Source organism: Lissotriton vulgaris, chromosome 8 (assembly GCF_964263255.1).
Source record: "Lissotriton vulgaris chromosome 8, aLisVul1.2, whole genome shotgun sequence".
NCBI lineage: Eukaryota > Metazoa > Chordata > Amphibia > Caudata > Salamandridae > Lissotriton > Lissotriton vulgaris.
In genome coordinates, this window is record NC_141696.1 from 1,393,888,888 (window position 1) to 1,393,908,433 (window position 19,546).

Sequence of the window (19,546 nt, forward strand, 5' to 3'; positions counted from 1 at the left end):
CGAATTGGAATACTAACCCCTCGCCAATTCTGGCGACGGGGTTAGCATTCCACCCTTCTAGAGGGACACGACATGTATGTAACTGTGAACCCCGGTTAAAGTTAACTGAAGCCTCAGCTCCACAAAATGGATGCTGCCACCACAGACACGAGTCTGACCCCCTGCAGCTGGGAGTCCTTCCAGCGAGGGGAGCCTGGACAAAGGGTTTCCTGTCAGGGGCGGTGCTAGCACCGTCCCAGACATGGTTTTGTGTATCCTGGGTAGGCAGGGCTTTACAGGAAGGTGACTGCTGAGTGGCACCCCGGTGCTCACTACGCATAGGCCGGTCTGAACCAGTTCCAGGGGCACACCAGCCCCTGGCCTGGGGAAGTCCGGCATGGCTGAGGGGTGTAACCACCCCCCACCTAGTCCCACCCATAGGCAGGACCTAGTCACCGGGTCAGCCCCCTTTTTTAGTATAAAGATGGGAGCGGGCCCCCTGTTAAAATTAGATCATCTTTGGAATCAAGATACCACTTTCTTCGAAAGGACTTCCCGATTTCTTCTTCAAGATTCTCCCTTGTGGCTAAGGAGTAGTCACCCTGCATCCGCAGGCACCATCCTAAAGAACACTGCGGTCTGCTGCAAGTCCTTCATCCCGAATCCGACGACCCAGCACGACGAGACCCGGCTTCCCTGGCACCTCTGACCTCTACTCACCTCTACAGCAAAGCTGAGAACCGTGAGTGCGACGAGACCTCAAGGGACCGACGATCGCCAAGATTGCACGACATCTTTATTGCAAGCCCACCGAGTCTTCCACTGGTGAGTGCTTTGGGGTCCGAGAAGCCCCAACCCTGCGCAGCTCCAGCACCCAAGATCAGCCTCCCTGCATCTCCACGATCGGCGTGGGGCCCTTCTGCTGTTTGCTGTGCACCGCGTTGTTTGGCTACTAGCCGGCTGGCTTGTGGCCTTCTGAACGACGCCCGACGACAACTCTTCTGCTGGTCTGGTTGCTCCAGGCTGGCCCTTGCTTCCTTGTTCAAGAGAGGCACCCCGGACCCTCCTGGTCCACTCCAGACGCCATTTTAGGTCCACCGCGTGGGCTTGAATTTGCCAAGGCTTTGTTGCCCAATCCTGGGTCCAGCGACGCCGGCAGCTTCCATCTTCGTGGGACAGCTCGATCCTCCATCCTGGTCGCCGACAACGCCTCCTGGTCCGTGAGATCTTCGAGTCAAGCGTCACCCACTCACCTAGTCGAGGTGGCTACCATCCGGTGCCCTCCTAGTGCCCACTGACTACTGGCTAGTAGTCTCGAACTTGGTCCCCTCTGCTTTCAGGTGTCATCTATCTTCAAGATCCAGGCTTGGATCCGACTGAACTTTCTTCACTGGTCACCGGCCAGCATCTTTTCTTCCGGCTCCTGGTCCGTCTACGAGGATTCCCGACGTCTTTTCAGACCTATGCAGCTGCAGCCCCTGGGCTAGGTAACTTCGGCATTTCGGTGCCCCAGCATAGCCTCACTATCCAAGGGTCAGAATCTACTTTCGTTTTCTCCCTACCAGGTCGGGTTCGCCCGAGAACACTAACTTTCTAATTCCTAGCTACCATAGACTTTTGTCCCGCATCTCGCGTGAGAGTGCACACACTGCACCCGAGTCCCCTAGGCCTCCTAGACGTAATCTAACGATTCCCTAGTCAAGTCCTAGCGATTCCAAAAGCTATTAGTACTGTACTTACCTGCTAGGAATTTCGCATTCCACTTTCAGAGTATATGGTTTTCCGTGCCCCTCGGGCATTTGTATATACTGTGCTAACTTAAGTATTTTTGTAAGAGTTTTGGTTTGTGCTTAGTACCCTGTCCTCATAAAGAGTACAGGGCTGTTGTGATCTTTAATAAATAACTGTTTATTTTCATAACACTTGTGTGGTGTCCTTTCACTGGGTATTCAAGGGGTATATGTGTGGTAAACAGCTGGCTTAACACGCCCTCTCGAGTCTTTAGCCTTAGACTGCTCGTATCCATGCTACTAGGATAGCTGGTCTATAAGGTTGACTTACAACCAATCATCAATAAGGGTTGCTGGACTGATACATAGTGTTCACTAGAATAGTGAGCACTGCATATCAGGCCACCTTCTCACATCCGCAATCAGGGAGAAGGCCTCGCCGCGCAGCACGGTTTTGAAGGCCTCCCAGAGGGAGACGGCTGAGTCAACTGAGCCAGCATTCTCGGCAAAGTACCGATCCATAGCTTTAGCCAGGAGCGACCTGGTCTTCGGGTCGCGAAAGTACCAAGGGTTGATGGGAGCCACCCGCGATGACGCGGGGATCTGGAAGTCGAAGGAAACCCATACCGGGGAATGATCCGAGATGCCCCTAGCCAGGAGACGCGCGGTGGACACGGACTGCGCCTGGGCTGCCGGGGTGAGGACGTAGTCTATCCTAGAAAGGCTACCATGGGCGCCGGAGAGAAACGTGTACTGTCTCTGGGAGGGGTGCATCAAACGCCAGCAATCAACCATCCCCATGGAACCCAAAAAGTCGGGCAGCCAGGACTGGAAAGGACGCAGGTCTCTGGATGGGAAGCGGTCCAGGTTTCCGGAAACGACGGAGTTAAAATCCCCACCCACCAGTAACAGTCCCTCGGGGAGTCCCAAAATGGCGCCAGCTAGGTCCCTGAAAGTAGTCTCCTGCAACCCCGGGGGAATATAAACTGAAACCAAAACCAGTGTACGGCCCTCCCACTTGCCCACCACAGCCACATATCTGCCTCTCTCATCCACAAGTATCGACTCCACCTCCAACGGGAGGGACATGCGCACCATAATGCCCACCCCTCGCGATCCCGAGGAGAACCCCGAGTGTGCCACCATTTTGAAACCACGTCTACTCAAAGCTTTGCAAGTGTGTCCCACCAGGTGGGTCTCCTGCAGGAAAACCACATCAGGCGAATAACGTTTAAGCATCTGCAACACAACACCCCTCTTAATGCGGTCCCCCAACCCGTTGACATTCCAGCTCAATAAGTTAAGAGATCTACCCCCCATCATCAAGGACGCTCCGCCCCCTCCCCCCCGCCCGCAATGGCGCCCGCAACAGTAACATAGCAGACCAATGAATCCTCAGCCAGGACAAAGAATAAGACAAAGAAAGAAGTTGAAACAACACTCCCCAACTACCCACCACCCTGCACCCCTGCATTAGACTATAATCCACCCCAACTAGCAGTGTGCCTGTCGCCCCTTAACTAATCTACAAAAAGCCCACAGGGGAGAAAGGAGACATCCTATCACCCCCCGTCATCCCCCATATTATTGACAAAACGAGTCAAACCAATAGCAGCAGTGTCTTAAGTGGAAGTCCCATACGGTCACCCAGCTCAAAGTCAAACGATGAACAATCATTCCTGCGCTTCTGCACCCCCGGTGGTCTCCTCCGTCTGGTCAGCCGGTTCGTGTCGTTCCTGGGGCAGGGTATTCAGCCAGTGTCCCACCTCATCCGGAAAGTCAAAAAACAAAGTCCGGTGGTCACGTTCGATGCGGAGCTTGGCAGGATAGAGCATGGAGTACCGCAGGCCCATTTCCCGCAGTCGCCGTTTCACCCCGGCAAAGCTCTGACGTTTCTTCTGCACGGCCTGAGTGAAATCTGGAAAGAAATTCACATCAGAGTTCTGGAAGCGCAGAGGGTCCGCGGTCCTCGACGCCTGCAGGATAGCGTCACTGTCCCTAAAATTAAAGAGCCGTGTGATGATGGGGCGAGGGGAAGCACCCGACTTCGGCGGTCCCCCCGGTATTCTGTGGGCCCGTTCCACCGAAAAGAACTTACTCAGGCCCCCCGGCGCCAAGTTCTTAAGCACCAGGTCCTCCACGAACAGTTCTGCCGAGTCCTCCTCGGCCTTCTCCGGTACCCCAGTAATACGGACGTTCCGGCGCCGCGCACGACCCTCGAACTCGTCCAGTCGGCGCGCCAGCATTCCGTTCGCCAACTTCAGGTCGCGCACCTCCGTCTGGATATCAGACACATCAGTGACCAGGCTAGTCGTCTTGAGGTCCAACGATTTTACCCGGTCGTTGGTTTTCCCGAGGTCAGTCCTGATGAGGTTCAACTCAATCTTCAGGGAGTCAACCTTGCTGGACAGTTCCTCTCGGAGAGTATGCATCTCCGAATGTACTCCCGTGATCGCTCCCATGACGTCCCGAAGCGTAATTTCAGAATCATCCGGCGATTCATCCCTTTTCGAGTCTTTAGTACGGCCCGTCAGTACCGGCGAGCCTTTCGACTGGGAGAATCGCTCCGGGATAGTGGATTGGGACTGGGACGGTTTCCTGTTGACCCGTTGGGACTTGCCTTTGTCCAGGTCACCTCTGCCCGCCATGTTGGCACACCCAGGCCGGACGCACAACAGGGGCAAAGAAGCCTCGTGGAAGGTGTGCTACACACACGATGATATTACCAGGGTCCGGTACTCAGGCCGAGGTGCAGGGCATGCAGATACCCGAGTTACTCATCGGGGGGACCAAGCGCAGACAAAGAAGCGCCCATGTGGGAGCACCGCTGTATCCCTCGATGATTGCCAATGACGCGGGCGGAGCCTCCGGGGTCCGTCGAGCTAACTAAGTCCAGGAATGTCCGATTTTCGTTCCGAAAGCGGGCGCCGCATCAGGACCCACTTAGCAGCCGATTCCCACAATCGTGGGACAGGATAGACAACAGGATTATTGCGGAGGATCGGGAGGTCTTCGGAGCTCCGAGCTCACGCGGCCATCTTGATCGCCGGCGAAGCTCCTCCCCGAATGTGGAATTCTTAAATAAAAGGTACATGTACATGTTATGCACATTACTGCCTGGAATGGTTTGCTAGGCTTGTATATCACACACCCCCTTCACTAACCCTGCACTATCCCTCTACTACCTTATGCACATTTTCTACTCTACCCCACTCCGAGATGGCCGCCCATATGGCGACCAACTCTCTAGTCCATCATTTATGTTCACGGCTATCTTCCCAAGTTAACCTGATCCCATTGAACACCCTGCGTGTGAGCCAAACGGAGTTTCCGCGAACTCCGCCAGCTCAGCAGCACCCTCAGTGAGGATTACGTCCTGATACACCAATCACACTTGTAAGTTCACCCTTCCCGTTAACAACCCACGCACGCGCCCTTCACTTCCATACCACTGATGTAACTGTTGGTTTTCACCCCTTATTTTCAGATCCCTGACCGCGAATATGCAACCTCAACCGTAAGTCTCGCTTGGTACGAGGCATTTCTTTCAAACCCTTTATTGACCCGTTTTACCACGTCGCATTAACGCTTTGCACACCACTCTCGAGAACGTTTCCATTTTAGACGCTCCCTCACTCCAGGCACCAACCTTTTATTTAAGAATTCCACATTCGAAATTCAACTCACTAATCACGCGCTTCCCAATTCCTCTCACCTTCCGCTTGTGATCATCATCACACCCCGATCCCTCACTCCGCTCAGCCCACCCACAACCCACCCCTTCACCCCGGATCCCCTAGCATGTCACCCCGCACCATTTGATAAGCATGCACTGAAAATGTTATCACGTTATATGATGTAATTGAATCATGACATTTCTACATATTGATGAGTACATTACTTTGCATTCTTTTGTAGTGCACCTTGACAAAGAGCCAACCGGCTCGAAATGCATCGGAGCTCGTATGGTTAACCTTGGTGTTATATGATGAACTTTGAAAAATACTTTGGATATTGAAGACTGAGAATGTATCAGTTAAAAACTTTCAAGTAAAGTGCGGATCTTTTGAAATCAAATGAACATTTATTGATTAAATTTATTGGAGTCTGTTGTTTCATTACAACGAACCACCACAGAGTGCCCACATGCAGGGATGCATTTACACTTGAGGTAATGCACTCACTCCTTGATTAACTATTTGGCGTACCAGGACAGTTACGTCACCCGCTGGAGCACCTAAAAATTCACCTACCCAGGAATATCCTCTCATACAAACCCCACCATTAAATTAGGCTGTGCGCCGTGCCTACATCCCTTCTACAGTTTAGAGAAAGAACACTGGTACTGGGAACCTGGTTAAGAGGGGCCCAGGACATTTTCAGTCAAAGTTGCATCAGGTACCAGGCAGAAAGTAGGGGGTAACCTTGTCAACAAGAGCACTTTCCTACATTGTGGGCAGTTGCTCTTTCATTGAACAAAATGAAAGTGCCATTTAAACTCTAAATTCTTTTAGAAACATGGTCGCTGTGAACCAGGATGAAAACCAACTAGCAATACCAGAGTCTGCTTTCAAATGTTGAGTTCTGGCGGACAATATTCATTGGGGATTCCACACATTGATCCAGTAGTTTTGATCAATTTTTATCTGGAATGCTTTTTATTTCTATTTTTGGAGAATAACACTTGTTATTCTTGGGTTGTGAAAAATCTGCCTATATTTAGAACATGATCTCTGAATAACTATGTCCAATACATTTGTTGTCTTATACCTGAATAAAACAAGTTAATTTGCGTAGCATAGAAAGCCTCACTTTCCTACTTTGCAATCCCCAAAATAGAAAGAGGATTTTCCAGATACTGGTACGATACTACAAATCGTGCATTCAGATAATCAGCATGTACAATCTAGCTTTGCATCAGGTCTCCGCCCTCTCTTAAAGAATTTTTGAGGTGCAGGCATCATCAGAGCTATTCTAACTTTCAAAATGAATTTCCTATGTTTAGTCTCTGATCTGTCTGTTTTAAAAATAAAACACATTTTATTGGTTTGTGGTGCCATACACATATACATTCTGTCATCAGTGAATATTTCATGTCACGTTACTCAACTAACAGTTGTTGAGTTACATTCTGTTTATCTGGGTACCCCAGTTACTATCTTGGCATCTCTAAGCTGTTTGAGCACATTCAAACTCCCTCCCCTCAACTCCTCTCATCCCCCCTCCCCATCTTCCCCCCCCTCCCTCGCACTGAAGGCCTTCTAATATGGGCCGTGTTTGCTCTAATGATCGGTATCGGGCTCTATAGTCTTCATATCTGCACCTCCCAGATGTATTTGAACTAATCCGCTTTTCTAAGTCTGTGGCACATTTTCATCGGGTCCGAGCTCCGGGCCAGGTTCAATGTCCTGTTTCTGGGGGCTCTCCTGTTTGGATCCCGCTGCTGGGGAAGAGTTGCTTCATCTCCTCCACCAGTATCTCCCATGCTTGGGCACTCTATTCTGCCTATGCCAGGTGTTGCGTTTCTCATCAGGACCCTGCTCTCGCAGCCCGCCAACGTTCTAGCTCCCGCCTCCACCTAGTGATGCTACGGACATCTTGTGCCTTCCATCTGCTGGTGATTTCCCTTTTGGGCAATATGAAGGCAAAGTCTTGGAATCTGGCGGTAACTTTGGTCTTGGCCATGTGTCGGAACATATTGAGCAGACAAGTGTGCCGGTGTACAGGTTACTATTTTTTGAGTGATTTGGGCCTTCTCCCTTGTGACCTCCTGTCAGTAATGGGCCAATGCCCGACAGTTCCACATCATGTGGATGAAATTCGCTCCTACTTCTCTAGATCTAGGGAACTCTGTGTCTTCCCTGAGGATGTACCGGTTTATTTGTTCCGGGGTGAGGCATGCATGATGTAACGTATAGAAACGTATGAGCCTGAATCGTGTGTTCCTCGATACCCTTGGTGCCCTTTGCAGTATCAGGCTGGTGACTGCCTTAATAACCCTTCCGGCTATTCCAATATATTCCCATGCTGTTGTGGTTCTATCGTGCCCATCTGCCAGTGCCGCCTCATTGCCCCTGTGACTGCTCTGTGCAGCAGAAAGTGGCCCTGCGGGACATCACAGTCAGCTTTGTAGTTTTCGAATAGGAGTATTCTCGGTCCCTATCGAGGTCCCCTATCTTTGTCGCCCCTGTCTGTACCCAGTCTATGCCTCCCCATTGTTATCCGTGCAGCAGTACCCTGAGCACCAACAGCTGGAGTTCTGGCGAGTATGGGTATTTTGTCTGGGTCTTTTGGAGGCACCTATTCCAACACCTCTGTATCACTCTATGCTTGCTGGTGCGAAAGTGGTGTGGATTTGCAGTCCTCAGTAGTTTTCGAAGCAGTTCATCTCTTCCCGGGGTAAAGAGGTGCACGCCCCTACATGTCGAGAGTCTCTCCGCTACCCATTGGTGTGAGTCTCTGCAGTTGCCCCACCAAGTAGTACGCTTCGACTTCCGGGGTCGCTACCCTCCCTCCGCCGACAGCCTCTTTAGTGTGGCGAAGTCCACTCACCTCCTCTCAGATCCCCATATGAATGCAGAGAGGCAGGAGTCAAGCTGCTGGAACCACGCCCTGGGTATCCACACAGGTAGCGTGACGAAAAAGTACTGCAGTTGTGAAAGGGCCACCATTTTTAACAAGGCAATCTTTCCCGCTACCGAGATGAGTCGTAACCCCCAAAAGAAATCTCATGTTATCTTTCAGGGATCTTAGCGCCTCTCCTAGATTTCCCTCCTGCACATCTTGGAGCGAGTGTAAGGCTTTTACTCCCAGGTATCGGAAACAGTGAGGTTCCCATCTCAGGTCCCCCAGCCCCTCAGGTGGTTGTTGATCTTCTATCACGGGGACAGTCTGGATTTCTGCCAGTTTACGTGCTGGCCCGAGATACCCCAAACTCCTCCATCATATCCCTAGCCCCTTGTAGGTCTTCCCCTGGGTTTTTCAAGAACAGCAAGAGGTCATCCGTGTATAGTGCATTTATGGTGTACCTGTCCCTCCAGGTTAAGTCCCCTGTATTTGTTCCCCATCTGCACCACGCAGGTCAATGGCTCCCCCGCCAGGGCGTACAACAAGGCAGAGAGGGGGGCACCACCGGCGAGCACCCCTCTCCACCCAATACAGCTCTGAGGTTGTGCGACCAGCCCGCACCCTTGCCGTCGAGCATGTGTACAGCAGTCTCACACATCGCAGGAAGTCCTGTCCCATTCCTATCCGTTCCAGTAATGCGTCGAGAAACTCCCATTCCAGGCTGTCAAAGGCCTTTTATCAATCAATAGTGACTATATTCCCCCCATTTCTAGGATTGAGAGAAGTCGCCTTATGTTCTGGGTTGTATTTCTGTCCGGTTTGAACTCAGCCTGATAGGGATGGATCAGGGAGGTCATGTGCGGGAGCAATCTGGAAGCCAGTATTTTACTTAGGATTTTAACGTCGAGGTTGAGCATCGACAAGGGCCCGTAAGCTGTGCAGTCGAGAGGGGTCTTTTATGGTTTTAGGAGCGGGATTACAACTCCCTCCCGGGTTGTCTGTTGGAGGATTCCCTCCTCCCTTGCCACATTGTACATTTCCGCTAGTCTGGGGGCCAATTCCTCCACCTAGGTGGCACAAAATTCCATAGGGAATCCATCTGTTCCTGGGGTTTTGCCCCTCGCTAGGTCTTTGACAGGTACTCTGATCTCTCGTTCCGAAATGTCTGCCCCCAGCTGGTCTGCTTCGTCTTCAGATATAGTGAAAAGGGTAATCCCCTCTAAGTATTCCCTTATCTTCCCCTCCCCTCGGGGCCCAGAGCTCTTATATAGGTGTTTATAGTAATCGAGGAACCTGTTGTTTGTCTGCCTGTTTGTATAGGAGGTGGCCCGCTGGGTCAGCTAACTCTACTATGGTGTTCCTTCTACGGAAGGGTTGGCCAGCCATGCCAGTAGTTTGCCAACTCTGTCCCCTTCCGCATGTGTCCGCTCCATATACTTTTTGTAATCGAGGAATCTTAAACGCTCCTCCTGAATTGCCACTTACTCTTTCACCTCCATTAGCTCCTAGCGGAGCTCCGGATGCTCTGGACTCCTCACCTCTAGCTCTCTAAGCGCGCGGTCAGCATTTTCTATGTCCCGGAATAATGCCCGTCTCAACCCCATGGACGTTGCCATGCATTTGCCCCTTAGCACTGCCTCAAAGGACTCCCACTCCACAAGTCTGGAGTCCGTGGAGCGGGTTTTATTTGAGAAGTAAGAAGCAATATGACCCCTGATCTCCTGTTGGAATACCTGATCTTCTAACTCCTCAGGTCTTAGGCGCCATGTTGGAATGGGCTGGAGCAGGTCCCCCATCTGCAACCTCACGAGGAGGGGATTGTGATCCGATATAGTGCGATTCAGATACTTGCATCGCAGTGTGCATGTCTGGGGTGCAAAGGACTGTATAAAGCCTTACATGGAGCTCATGTGCATGTGAAAGGTGGGAGTTTTCTTTATCGTGTGGGTGCGTGCGTCTCCAGGTATCAATCAGTCCCCATCTGGCCTGTCAGTCTCGAAAGCCCCTGGCCGTTCTATGTATGAGGGAGTCATGTAAAGGAGGGTGAGAGCGACCAAGCCCGGTTCTGCTACACAATTGAAGTCTCCTCCGATAATGACTGAGCCCACCATATGATGTGCTAATACCCAACTCATCTTTTCCAGGTATGCCACTTGGTCTGTATACGATCCATAGAGGTTTATCAGTGTTATGTCTTGTCCGTCCAGTCTCCCTGTTACTGTGAGGTACCTGCCCTCTGGGTCAACTTTGTGTCCTGTATGCTGAAAGGGGACCCCTGCCCGTATCCAAATTTGGACCCCTCTCGCGAACGCTGAGAGTGAGGTTTAATACGCCTGGCCCCTCCATCTCTGATGCAGCGCTGCCCCCTCGTAAACCAGTGTGTGCGTTTCCTGCAGCATGGCGATGTGTACTTCACTTCTATTAAGGTAGCAGTAGATTTTATGTCTCCTATGCATAGAGTTCATACCTCTTATGTTCCAGGATATCAAATTATGCATTACTCTATCCCCCATCTTTAATTATTTATTTTGTTCCCCTCCTGACCCCAGGGCCAACATCCCCCAACAGTCGTAGTCGGTAAGTCTGCCCTATGTGGATTCTCACTAGCCCCATTTCTAATGGCCTGCAGTGCTCCCAATGTGAAACTCTAGAATAATCCCAACACCCCCTCCCAGGACAAGTGAGGTTCTCTCCCCCATCCAAACTATGCACTCAAGTGCAACTTTTAAGAAGTGTCCAAAGTTCCGTTAATGACGGGTCTGGCGCCTATCCGGGAAGGATCACCCCTCCCCCACCACCCCATCCAAGTGTTTGTAGGTTTGAATCAAACGTCAAACGAGTCCGGATGGGAGGACGGTCTTTTCAATATGTGGCAGCTCGCTTTTGGAATGAGCTCCCTCTTTCCCTCCGCAAAGCTAATAGCCTCTTGGCTTTCAGGAAGGAGCTGAAGACCACGCTCTTCTCCATGTAATCACTGTGACTGTAGCGTTTCTGCCTTTGTGTTTCTGGGTTCTTCAGGCCTCTTTGTCAAAGCGCCGGGACACCCCCTGGGGTAGCCGTGCGCTCTAAAAGTACGGCTTTAACATAACATAACATAACAATCAGCAGAACAAGCTCCTGGGTTCTCCCCGCACTTCAATGCGCCATGTTGCTCCTATGATGTTGTCTGCTGTTCTGGGAGTAACATGCAGAAGTTCCTGACTGGATTCCCCCATTGTACTTGTGCTGTGCTCAGAGTCTGAATCTCTCAGGTTGTCTCCTTATGTTGAAGCAACGCCCCTTCATCCTTGGGCGCTGAGGGTTGCAATCGCCGCCACCACGCTGTCTCTCTCCCTTTGCGTTTCCTCTGACATGGGCTGGCTCCCCGGTTTCCCTCCATTACCTCCAGGTCGGGCCCTGCTTCTTGTGAGAAGTCGGCCTGATATGTGATGTCCACTATTCTAGTGGGCACCCTGTATCAGTCCAAACAACCCTTATGGTGATGGTTGTAAAGTCAACATTATAGACCAGCTATCCTAGTGGAAGCATGGACAAAGCAGTCTTAGGCTAAAACTTCAGAGAGCATGTGAAGCCAGCTGTTTTACCATATGTAACCCCTTGAATACCAAATGAAAGGACACCACACAGGTTATGTATACAATATATATATGTATTTATTACTAACACACTCCTCTGAACTCTTTATGAGGTCAGAGGCACAAGCACATAAAGAGATACTTAATTTTCATACAATAAGTTGCACAAAATACAGTCGAGCCCTAGGGGCGTTGCAAACCATATATTAAAATAGTGGTATAAGAACCACGTCACGAACAAGGAATAGGCCTACGGCCTATGGAATCGCGGGGGCTACACTGAACTACCAAAGGTTAGGATGCAGGAGGCCCACGGGAAGCGTGTGCAGTGTCTAAATACACACGCGGGTTCTCATAGGGATACAATGGGAACGAAAGAGTTAGAAACTAGTTGATTTAGGACACTTCCGGATGGACTAGGAGAAAGCTACTAAAAACTAGGACACTTGGATAGTGAATACCCACAGGAGCACCGGAGTACTCGCGTTACCTCACCCACAGGAGCCCCGGTGCCTAGTTGTCAAAGTGTGTCGGGTTTAGTCGCTGAATCCTATGGAGACCTGTGAAAAGATGCTGCAGGCGGTTGGATCCAAGGGTGGATCGAGGATGAAGAGTACCTGAAAGCAGAGGGGACAGAGTCTGGGTCACTAGCCAGTGACCAGGAAGGAACCAGGCGATGTCGTGAAGCAATCAGGTGATGTCGTGAAGCTTGTCTCTGCAGACACGTGGACCAGGGGACGTCGACGACGACCAGGAGATGGATACGGACTGTCCCACAAAGGATCTAGCTGTCGGTGGTGTTGGCTTCTGGATTGGAGTCAACAAGCCTTGGCAAAGGCAACCCACGCAGGAATCGAAGATGGCTTCTGTCGCAGACCAGCGAGGTCTGGGGGGCTTCTCCTTTTCAGGGAAGCAGGGGCCATCCTGGAGCAACCAGGCCAGCGGTGTAGATTTAAAGGTTCGTCGTCACAGAAGCCACTAGCCAACGGGCAAGTGACCGGACAGACGCGTCGAGCACAAAAACACTAGCAGGCCCCACGCGGCACTAGTGGAGTGTGGAGGGCTGTGCGTCGGTGTAGCAGGTGCTCGGGGCTGGGGCTTCTCAATCCCCAACGCACAACTTCGAGGGTGCCTCAGAAGCTGCACAAGTAGCAATGAGCAGGTTTTTCAAGATGGCCGGTCCCACGTCTCTCTTCACCTCCACGGGTCTCAGCTTTGCTGTGGCGGTGGATCGGGGTCAAAGAAGTCTGGAAGTCTGGTTCTGGTCAGGCTCTGTGCTCAGGCTCCGGCGGGAGCGTCGATAAAGCAAACCACAGATCGCTGGATGGTGCCTGTTTGCACAGGGTGGTCACTCCTTGACCACAAGGGAGATTCTTCAGTGTTATAGTTGCAGTAGAATGTCCGCTTGAGGTCCTGGTCCAGAGGGAGGTCGCAGGACCGGTCGCAGAGCCATCACTCCTCGTCTTCATCTTCGGGTAAGTCAAAGCACAAAAAGAAGGTGAAGAAGCACTGTTGCTCTTCCCATTCTCTCCATCCGTCGCCCGACGTGACGCAGGATGCAGACGGTAGTTGCCCGGCTCCGCCCGCGTGGCGTGTTGCACGGCTCCAAGCTTTCCTCCCTTCCTGGGAGCCGGAGCGACCCCTGCCCTACTTAGTAGTATTTATGAAGCCCTCCATGCCATCTATGGACAAACCTACTCAGCCGATGCGCATTCGGGCGCCCCGTCACCGCAGGGCCTCCTGGGATCCAGGCCTGTATTCGGATCCTCCGGCAGACCAGTTGGAAGACCCAGACTGGAGAGAGGAGTTTGGTGAGGCAAGTGGTCTGGACACTTCTCCAGACCTTGGCATGCTTTCTCCCCATACCCCCCTTAGGAGGGAGCCTCTTATGCTGTGGTTGATGCATATGGCGGCTGAGGCCTTGACCGTTGAGCTTCCTACAGTGGCGTCGGGACCTCCTGACCGAGTGCTTCAACCGGCAGCTGCCTCTTTGGAGCCCCTGCTGCCATTCATTGAGGCTCTAACGGACATCCTTCTGGGCACTTGGATAGGATGATTGCCCACGCCACTGCCCGGCCACGGGCGACCCCATTTTCCTCTCCCACACCCTACCCCCTAGAGCTTGGTGGGCCAAACCTCAACTTCCAAGGGCGCGTTCCCTACTGCTCCACCTGATAAGGAATCCAAGAAGCTGGATCACCTTGGGAAGAAGATGTTTTCTTCCGCCAGCTATGGACTGCGGATGGTGAACGCCGCATGTCTCTTGGGCCGTTACACCCACTCTGTGTGGAACACCGTCGCACAAGTACCGCCACTGTGCCTGGAGGATGCACGTTCCATGCTCTCCCGTGCGGTTGCTGAGGGTAGAGATGCAGCAAATTCACCATACGATGTGGGCTGGACACCGCTGACTCGCTAGGCAGGACGATTTCAACATCAGTAGCCTTGCAACGGTACGCCTGGCTGAGGTCAACTGGCTCTTCGACTGAAGTCCATTCGACTCTCTGGACATGCCCTTTGATGGCCGTCGCTTGTTTGGCGACAAAGAGGGCAACGTTCTTGATCGCTTTAAGGATTTTAGGGCTACAGCCAGATCCTTGGGCCTCGCTACCACCTCCCACCCCTTGCAGTCCGCTTTTTGCCCCTTTCGTGGCTATGGAAGGGGAGCCCCACCACGTTCTGCCCGGAGCCACAGACCTGCGCACGCTGTCCAGCCTCTGCACGGTCGAGTAATTGGGACCCAGAGTCGTGGGTCTGAGGGCCAGCGAGCAGGCCAGTCCACCAGAGCCCCCTCTGCAGCAGCCTCTAATCCCTCCTAGTCTGACTTTTCAGGGCCACCAGTTGCCAGTGGGCGGCAAGATGCGCCATCACCTCCCCCACTGGCTCAACATCACTTTGGACAGATGGGTTTTCCAGATCATCCAAAGGGGCTACTCCCTCCTCTTCAAGACTACCCCTTCCTCCATGCCACCTGCTTTCCATCCATGTCGGAGGATCACTTGGCCCTTCTCCGTCAGGAAGTTACGGCTCTCTAGCCATTGAGCACGCGCCTGTGCCAGAAGTAGGTTGTGGTTGTTATTCCCACTACTTCCTGGTACCCAAGAAGGACAAAGGCCTGCATCCTGTCTTGGATCTCAGGGACGCCAACCGCTTCCTTCCAAAGGAGTTCAAAATGTAACACTGGCTCAGGTCCTGTCTGCCCTCGACGCTGGAGACTGTATGGTAGCGTTGGACTTGCAGGGCGCCTATTTTCATATCTTCGTTCTGCCACCTACGGTTCGTTGTAGGCCAAGAGCATTTTCAGTTCACGTTGCTCCCCTCTGGCCTTACCAACGCCCTTTGGGTGCTCACGAAAGCGATGGCGGTGATCGCAGCTCATCTGCGCAGATCAGGGGTTCCAGTCTTCCACTATCTCGACAACTGGCTATTGAAGGCGAGCTCACCCCAGGCTGTTGTCTCCCACCTCCAGACTACGTAGACCTCTTACATTTACTGGGGTTCACTATCAACGTGCCAAAGTCACACCTGATTTCCTCTCAGAAGCTCCTTTTCATCGGGCGGTTCTGGACACAGCTCAGTTTCAGGCTTATCCCCCCTAGCAGCGAGTCTGGGATATTTGGGCAATGACTGCGATCTTTCAGCCTCTATCTCGGATTTTGGTCAGAATGACTCAGAGGCTGCTGGGCCTCATGGCTTCCTGCTGGTGGAGTATGCCAGGTAGAATATGCGGGCTCTGCAGTGGCACTTGAAGTTCCAGTGGGCACAGCATCAGGGGAATCTTTCCCATTGGCATCCAGATCCCGGAGGGCACTGCACAGCAATTGCAGTGGTGGCCAACAAACCAGGATTGGTCAACAACAGGTCTCTCTCCCATCCTCAACCAGAGTTCACAGTGGTTCCTGTGATCACAACGCCAACGACGAACGCAGAGTCGTCCAATGCCACATACCGACGTGCAGGGGTACTTCTGAAGAAAATTTCTCTGGATCCTGGGCGAAATTCTAAGGTAAGGAATCCTTAACTAATATATCTCTCTTACAGATATATTGTTTGTGAAGGTAAGTAACTTGTTCTGGTGATTTGTGCTCCCTTTGAATTGATGTACAGTTGCTTATTAAATCTGTTCAGTATGAAAACTGTGGTCTTCCTTGAGGTCTCTTCTTCTTGATGAGCAAGTGAAGTCCATGCTTTGTCCATTCAGCAGTCCTACACCAGACAAACTGCTTCTCTGTACGAAGGCTGCAATCCTCCCAAAGGTTGTCCCACCCTTCCACATTGGAAAATCCATTACTTTGTCTTTTTACTCTTCGCTTCATCCTTCCAAGGAAAATTAGTGGCTCCCCCATTTTGAGCCTAAGCTTTTACATTAATCGGACCAGGGACCATCAATTGGATGATCAACTGTTAGTGGGCTTTACTGAACTTTCCTTTTTACCCTAATAGTTCCAGACAAATTAACTTTTATGTTACAGGTTAGTGGTTGTGCACAAATTCCTTGTGTACCACATTTAACCCCAGACACTTTTAACTTGGCATATTGTTTTTTTTTTGGTATCAATATTTTCCTACTTTTCCTTCTTTTTATAGTGGAAGATATAATTGATTTTTGCATCATGTCTCATGAGTGAAAATCTCCTTTACCCAGCAGTCTCAATCCTCAATAATAATTTAAATAATTAGGCAAGCACGGACATTGAGCCACCCAGCCAATACTTTGTTGTTAAAAATGTTTTCTTTCATTATGGATAGGCTATTTTGGCTAGCTCAGAAAGTCATACTGAGTTGGCTATGTACAGTTGAGATACATCTGAAATGCCTTTAACAAGCATGACCAGTATGTCATAAACTTTACTCCAGATTGATTCATGTTTTCTATTCTTAGTTTCTTAACAATGTAATTTGTTCCAGCAGACACATCACTGAAGATATGTGGTACTGACCCTATGCTGCAGCTTGTTAAGGAAAATTCTGAGCTCATTAAAACAGGTGTGCACAACACCTCTTTGCTTGTTAGTAATTTATTCACATGGCTTGTAATAAACCAGGAAGAGCACATGCTGTATTCCACAACCACCACCAACTCTTCTCAATATGAAGTTATGGCTATGCTTATTAATCATGTGATGAAGAAAAGTGATAAGGTTAAGACAAGAATCTTTCTTCACATATTGAGTCAGCTTTTTGAAGTGGACACCAAACTACGCTCCTGGCTTACAGAGATTAATGATAGAGGTATGTGGATTACCATTTTAAAAGTACTATTGTTAATAGGCTGACTTCTTGTAAAGAGTGTTTTTTAGAAAGTGATTTATTTGAATACCTTGTCACCTCTATGTTGTATGCTTTGTTTTGATGTTATCTGATAGAGACTTCTAGCTGCAGATTCCTTACCTTTGAATTTCCCTGGAGTCAGGCTAGATCCGTAAACTTTTGCTGAGCAATACCCCTTGCACGCGACATCTGGTGGCTCTATTTGGCTCCGCGTAACGCAAATGGCATCGGTAGCGTCGGTTATGACATTGTGGTGCCTAAATAGACGCCACCCAGGCGCGCGGACGTCAGTTCTTTTATGTTCGAGGCATATGAGCTCTAGATTGTAAACGTGTGCATAGCTCGCCATCTGGTGTTGGGCTCGGATGTTTGCACTTTGTTTTTGTCTTGTGAGAAGTTCTTTGTAGTCACGAGATAGGTGACTCCTCCTTGGGATCATGGTGCATATGGTGATCGACATGCATCCCTTCACCGCTCAAAGGTATTATTTCGTTAGCGTCCCCCTTCGACGCTTATCCAAAGTATTCATTACAACTTCGATTCCAGTCGTTCACGCGGGCCGTTGGATCCAACGGCGCCATGAGGCCCTGCAGTCAATGGAAAGAACTCCATTTAAAAAATGCCCCCTGTGTGGTGCGAAATTCCGAAACACTGATCTCCACGAGGTCTGTAACCTTTGCCTCTCTCCAGAACACGAGGATAAAGACTGCAAGGCGTGTGCTTCCTTCCGATCAAAAAAGACCATACATGATCATTGGGCTCGACGTCACTTAATGTCTCGACCAACTGCTTCGGCACCGGACAACATCTTCGATGCACAACAACAGCAAACAGAAGATGAGGACATCAGCGTCTCAGAAGAAGACCACTCCGATGCTGAGGACGAAGCTGTTACTCCAGGGCAACGGACCTGCCCCAACAAAAACCCAAGATAAGGCTCTGGTAACACCTTCACCTTCGGGCTCAGGTTCACACCAGGATACAGCTTCTGATGCCCCGCCCTCGGTCTCGGCTCCGAAGCCTAAAGTTAAGCCTTCCGGCAGCTCGGAACCAAGCCAGCCGCTTATCAGTACCGACAAACAATCTCCGACACAGAAACACTGGTCCAAAATAGACACAGTGCCACGCCCTGATACATCGGCACCGACGACGGCTTGTACGCCAAACCTTTCGTCACCAAAACACACCCAGAACAAACCCTCGGACCCAAAGAAATCCCATAAGACTGTCTGAATCAAAGAAAATTTCGGAGTCGAAAACTCCACTGAAGCATAAGGAGACCAAGACCCCTCCTAAAGCTACAGAGACGAAGTCAAAGCACCATTCTGAAACAAAATCCTCTATACCGAAGAGAAACAAGGACTCCGAAGAACTGTTTCACCCAGATCCACCAGGTCCGAAACGAAAGACTCCCCACTTTGACCAATGTTACAGGTCAGGTGATAGCATTGCCACGTTGGAAGAGGAAATTGGACACCTCAGAAGCACCTGAGCTACCTTTAAAGAGAGAGGACATGGCAACTTCACCTTTTAGACCCTCCTCACCCGCTCCAGCACTTACAACTGTGCCACTTTATCCAGCACACACTCCACTACCTCCTCCTTCACCTCCACCACAGGAGGATGAGGATGCATTAGGGGATGGGGATGTGGGCGGAGACCCACAAGGGGATGATGACGATGACATCCAGAGTATTCCACCACCTGACCCATGGGTATATTATCATAAGGCCCCGGATATACCTGAACCAGACTCATACACATCCACGCCATCCCCCTCCAGACGACAACATAGGCTTTGCGCAACTCATAGACAGAGCAGCCAAATACCATAGGGTAGAATTACACTCACTCCCTTCGGACAAAGATTTTCTGCTGGAGACTTTCACACAGACACAAAGTGCAACAAGTACTTTACCTATGCTCAAGGGTATGATTAAACACGCCCCTGATGTATTTAAAGACCCTATCAGGGCTGGAGTTCTCAACCACAGGGTTGCTAAGACATATAAAGCAGCTACAAATTATCCACCTTATATCTTGGGGCAGCTCCCTCTAGATTCACTAGTGGTTACAAATGCCCGTAAACGGGCAAACTCCCAGACAAGAGGTGATGCCCCTCCGCCAGATAAAGAATCTAAAAAACTGGACGCATCTGGTAAACAGGTTGCGTCACAGGCTGCAAATTACTGGCACATTTCTAACGCCAAAGCTTTACTAGCCAGGTACGATAAGGCGCATTACGATGAACTGGAGACATTAATGCAACATCTTCCAGAGCTATACAAGGCAAAAGCTAACCACCTCACACAGGAGAGAAAGCTTATTACCAACACCTCCATTAAATGTGCACTTGATGCAGCGGACACAGCATCTCGTGCCGTTAACACAATTATTTTACTGCGCTGGCACGCTTGGCTACGC

General features: G+C 50.7%; 1 protein-coding gene across 2 annotated transcripts in view; it reads left to right on the forward strand.

Moving 5' to 3' along the window:
• Positions 1 to 19,546, forward strand: part of LOC147698808 (E3 ubiquitin-protein ligase TTC3-like) — a 1,930,429-nt gene that overhangs the window by 872,622 nt on the left and 1,038,261 nt on the right. For both annotated transcript variants that reach the window (XR_015299370.1, XM_086935404.1), the window contains exon 27: positions 16,763 to 17,083. Coding sequence is in view for 1 of the 2 variants with exons in the window: in XM_086935404.1 (XP_086791530.1) it covers positions 16,763 to 17,083 (321 nt within the window). In the remaining variant the exon portion in view is untranslated. The remainder of the gene's footprint in view (positions 1 to 16,762; positions 17,084 to 19,546) is intronic.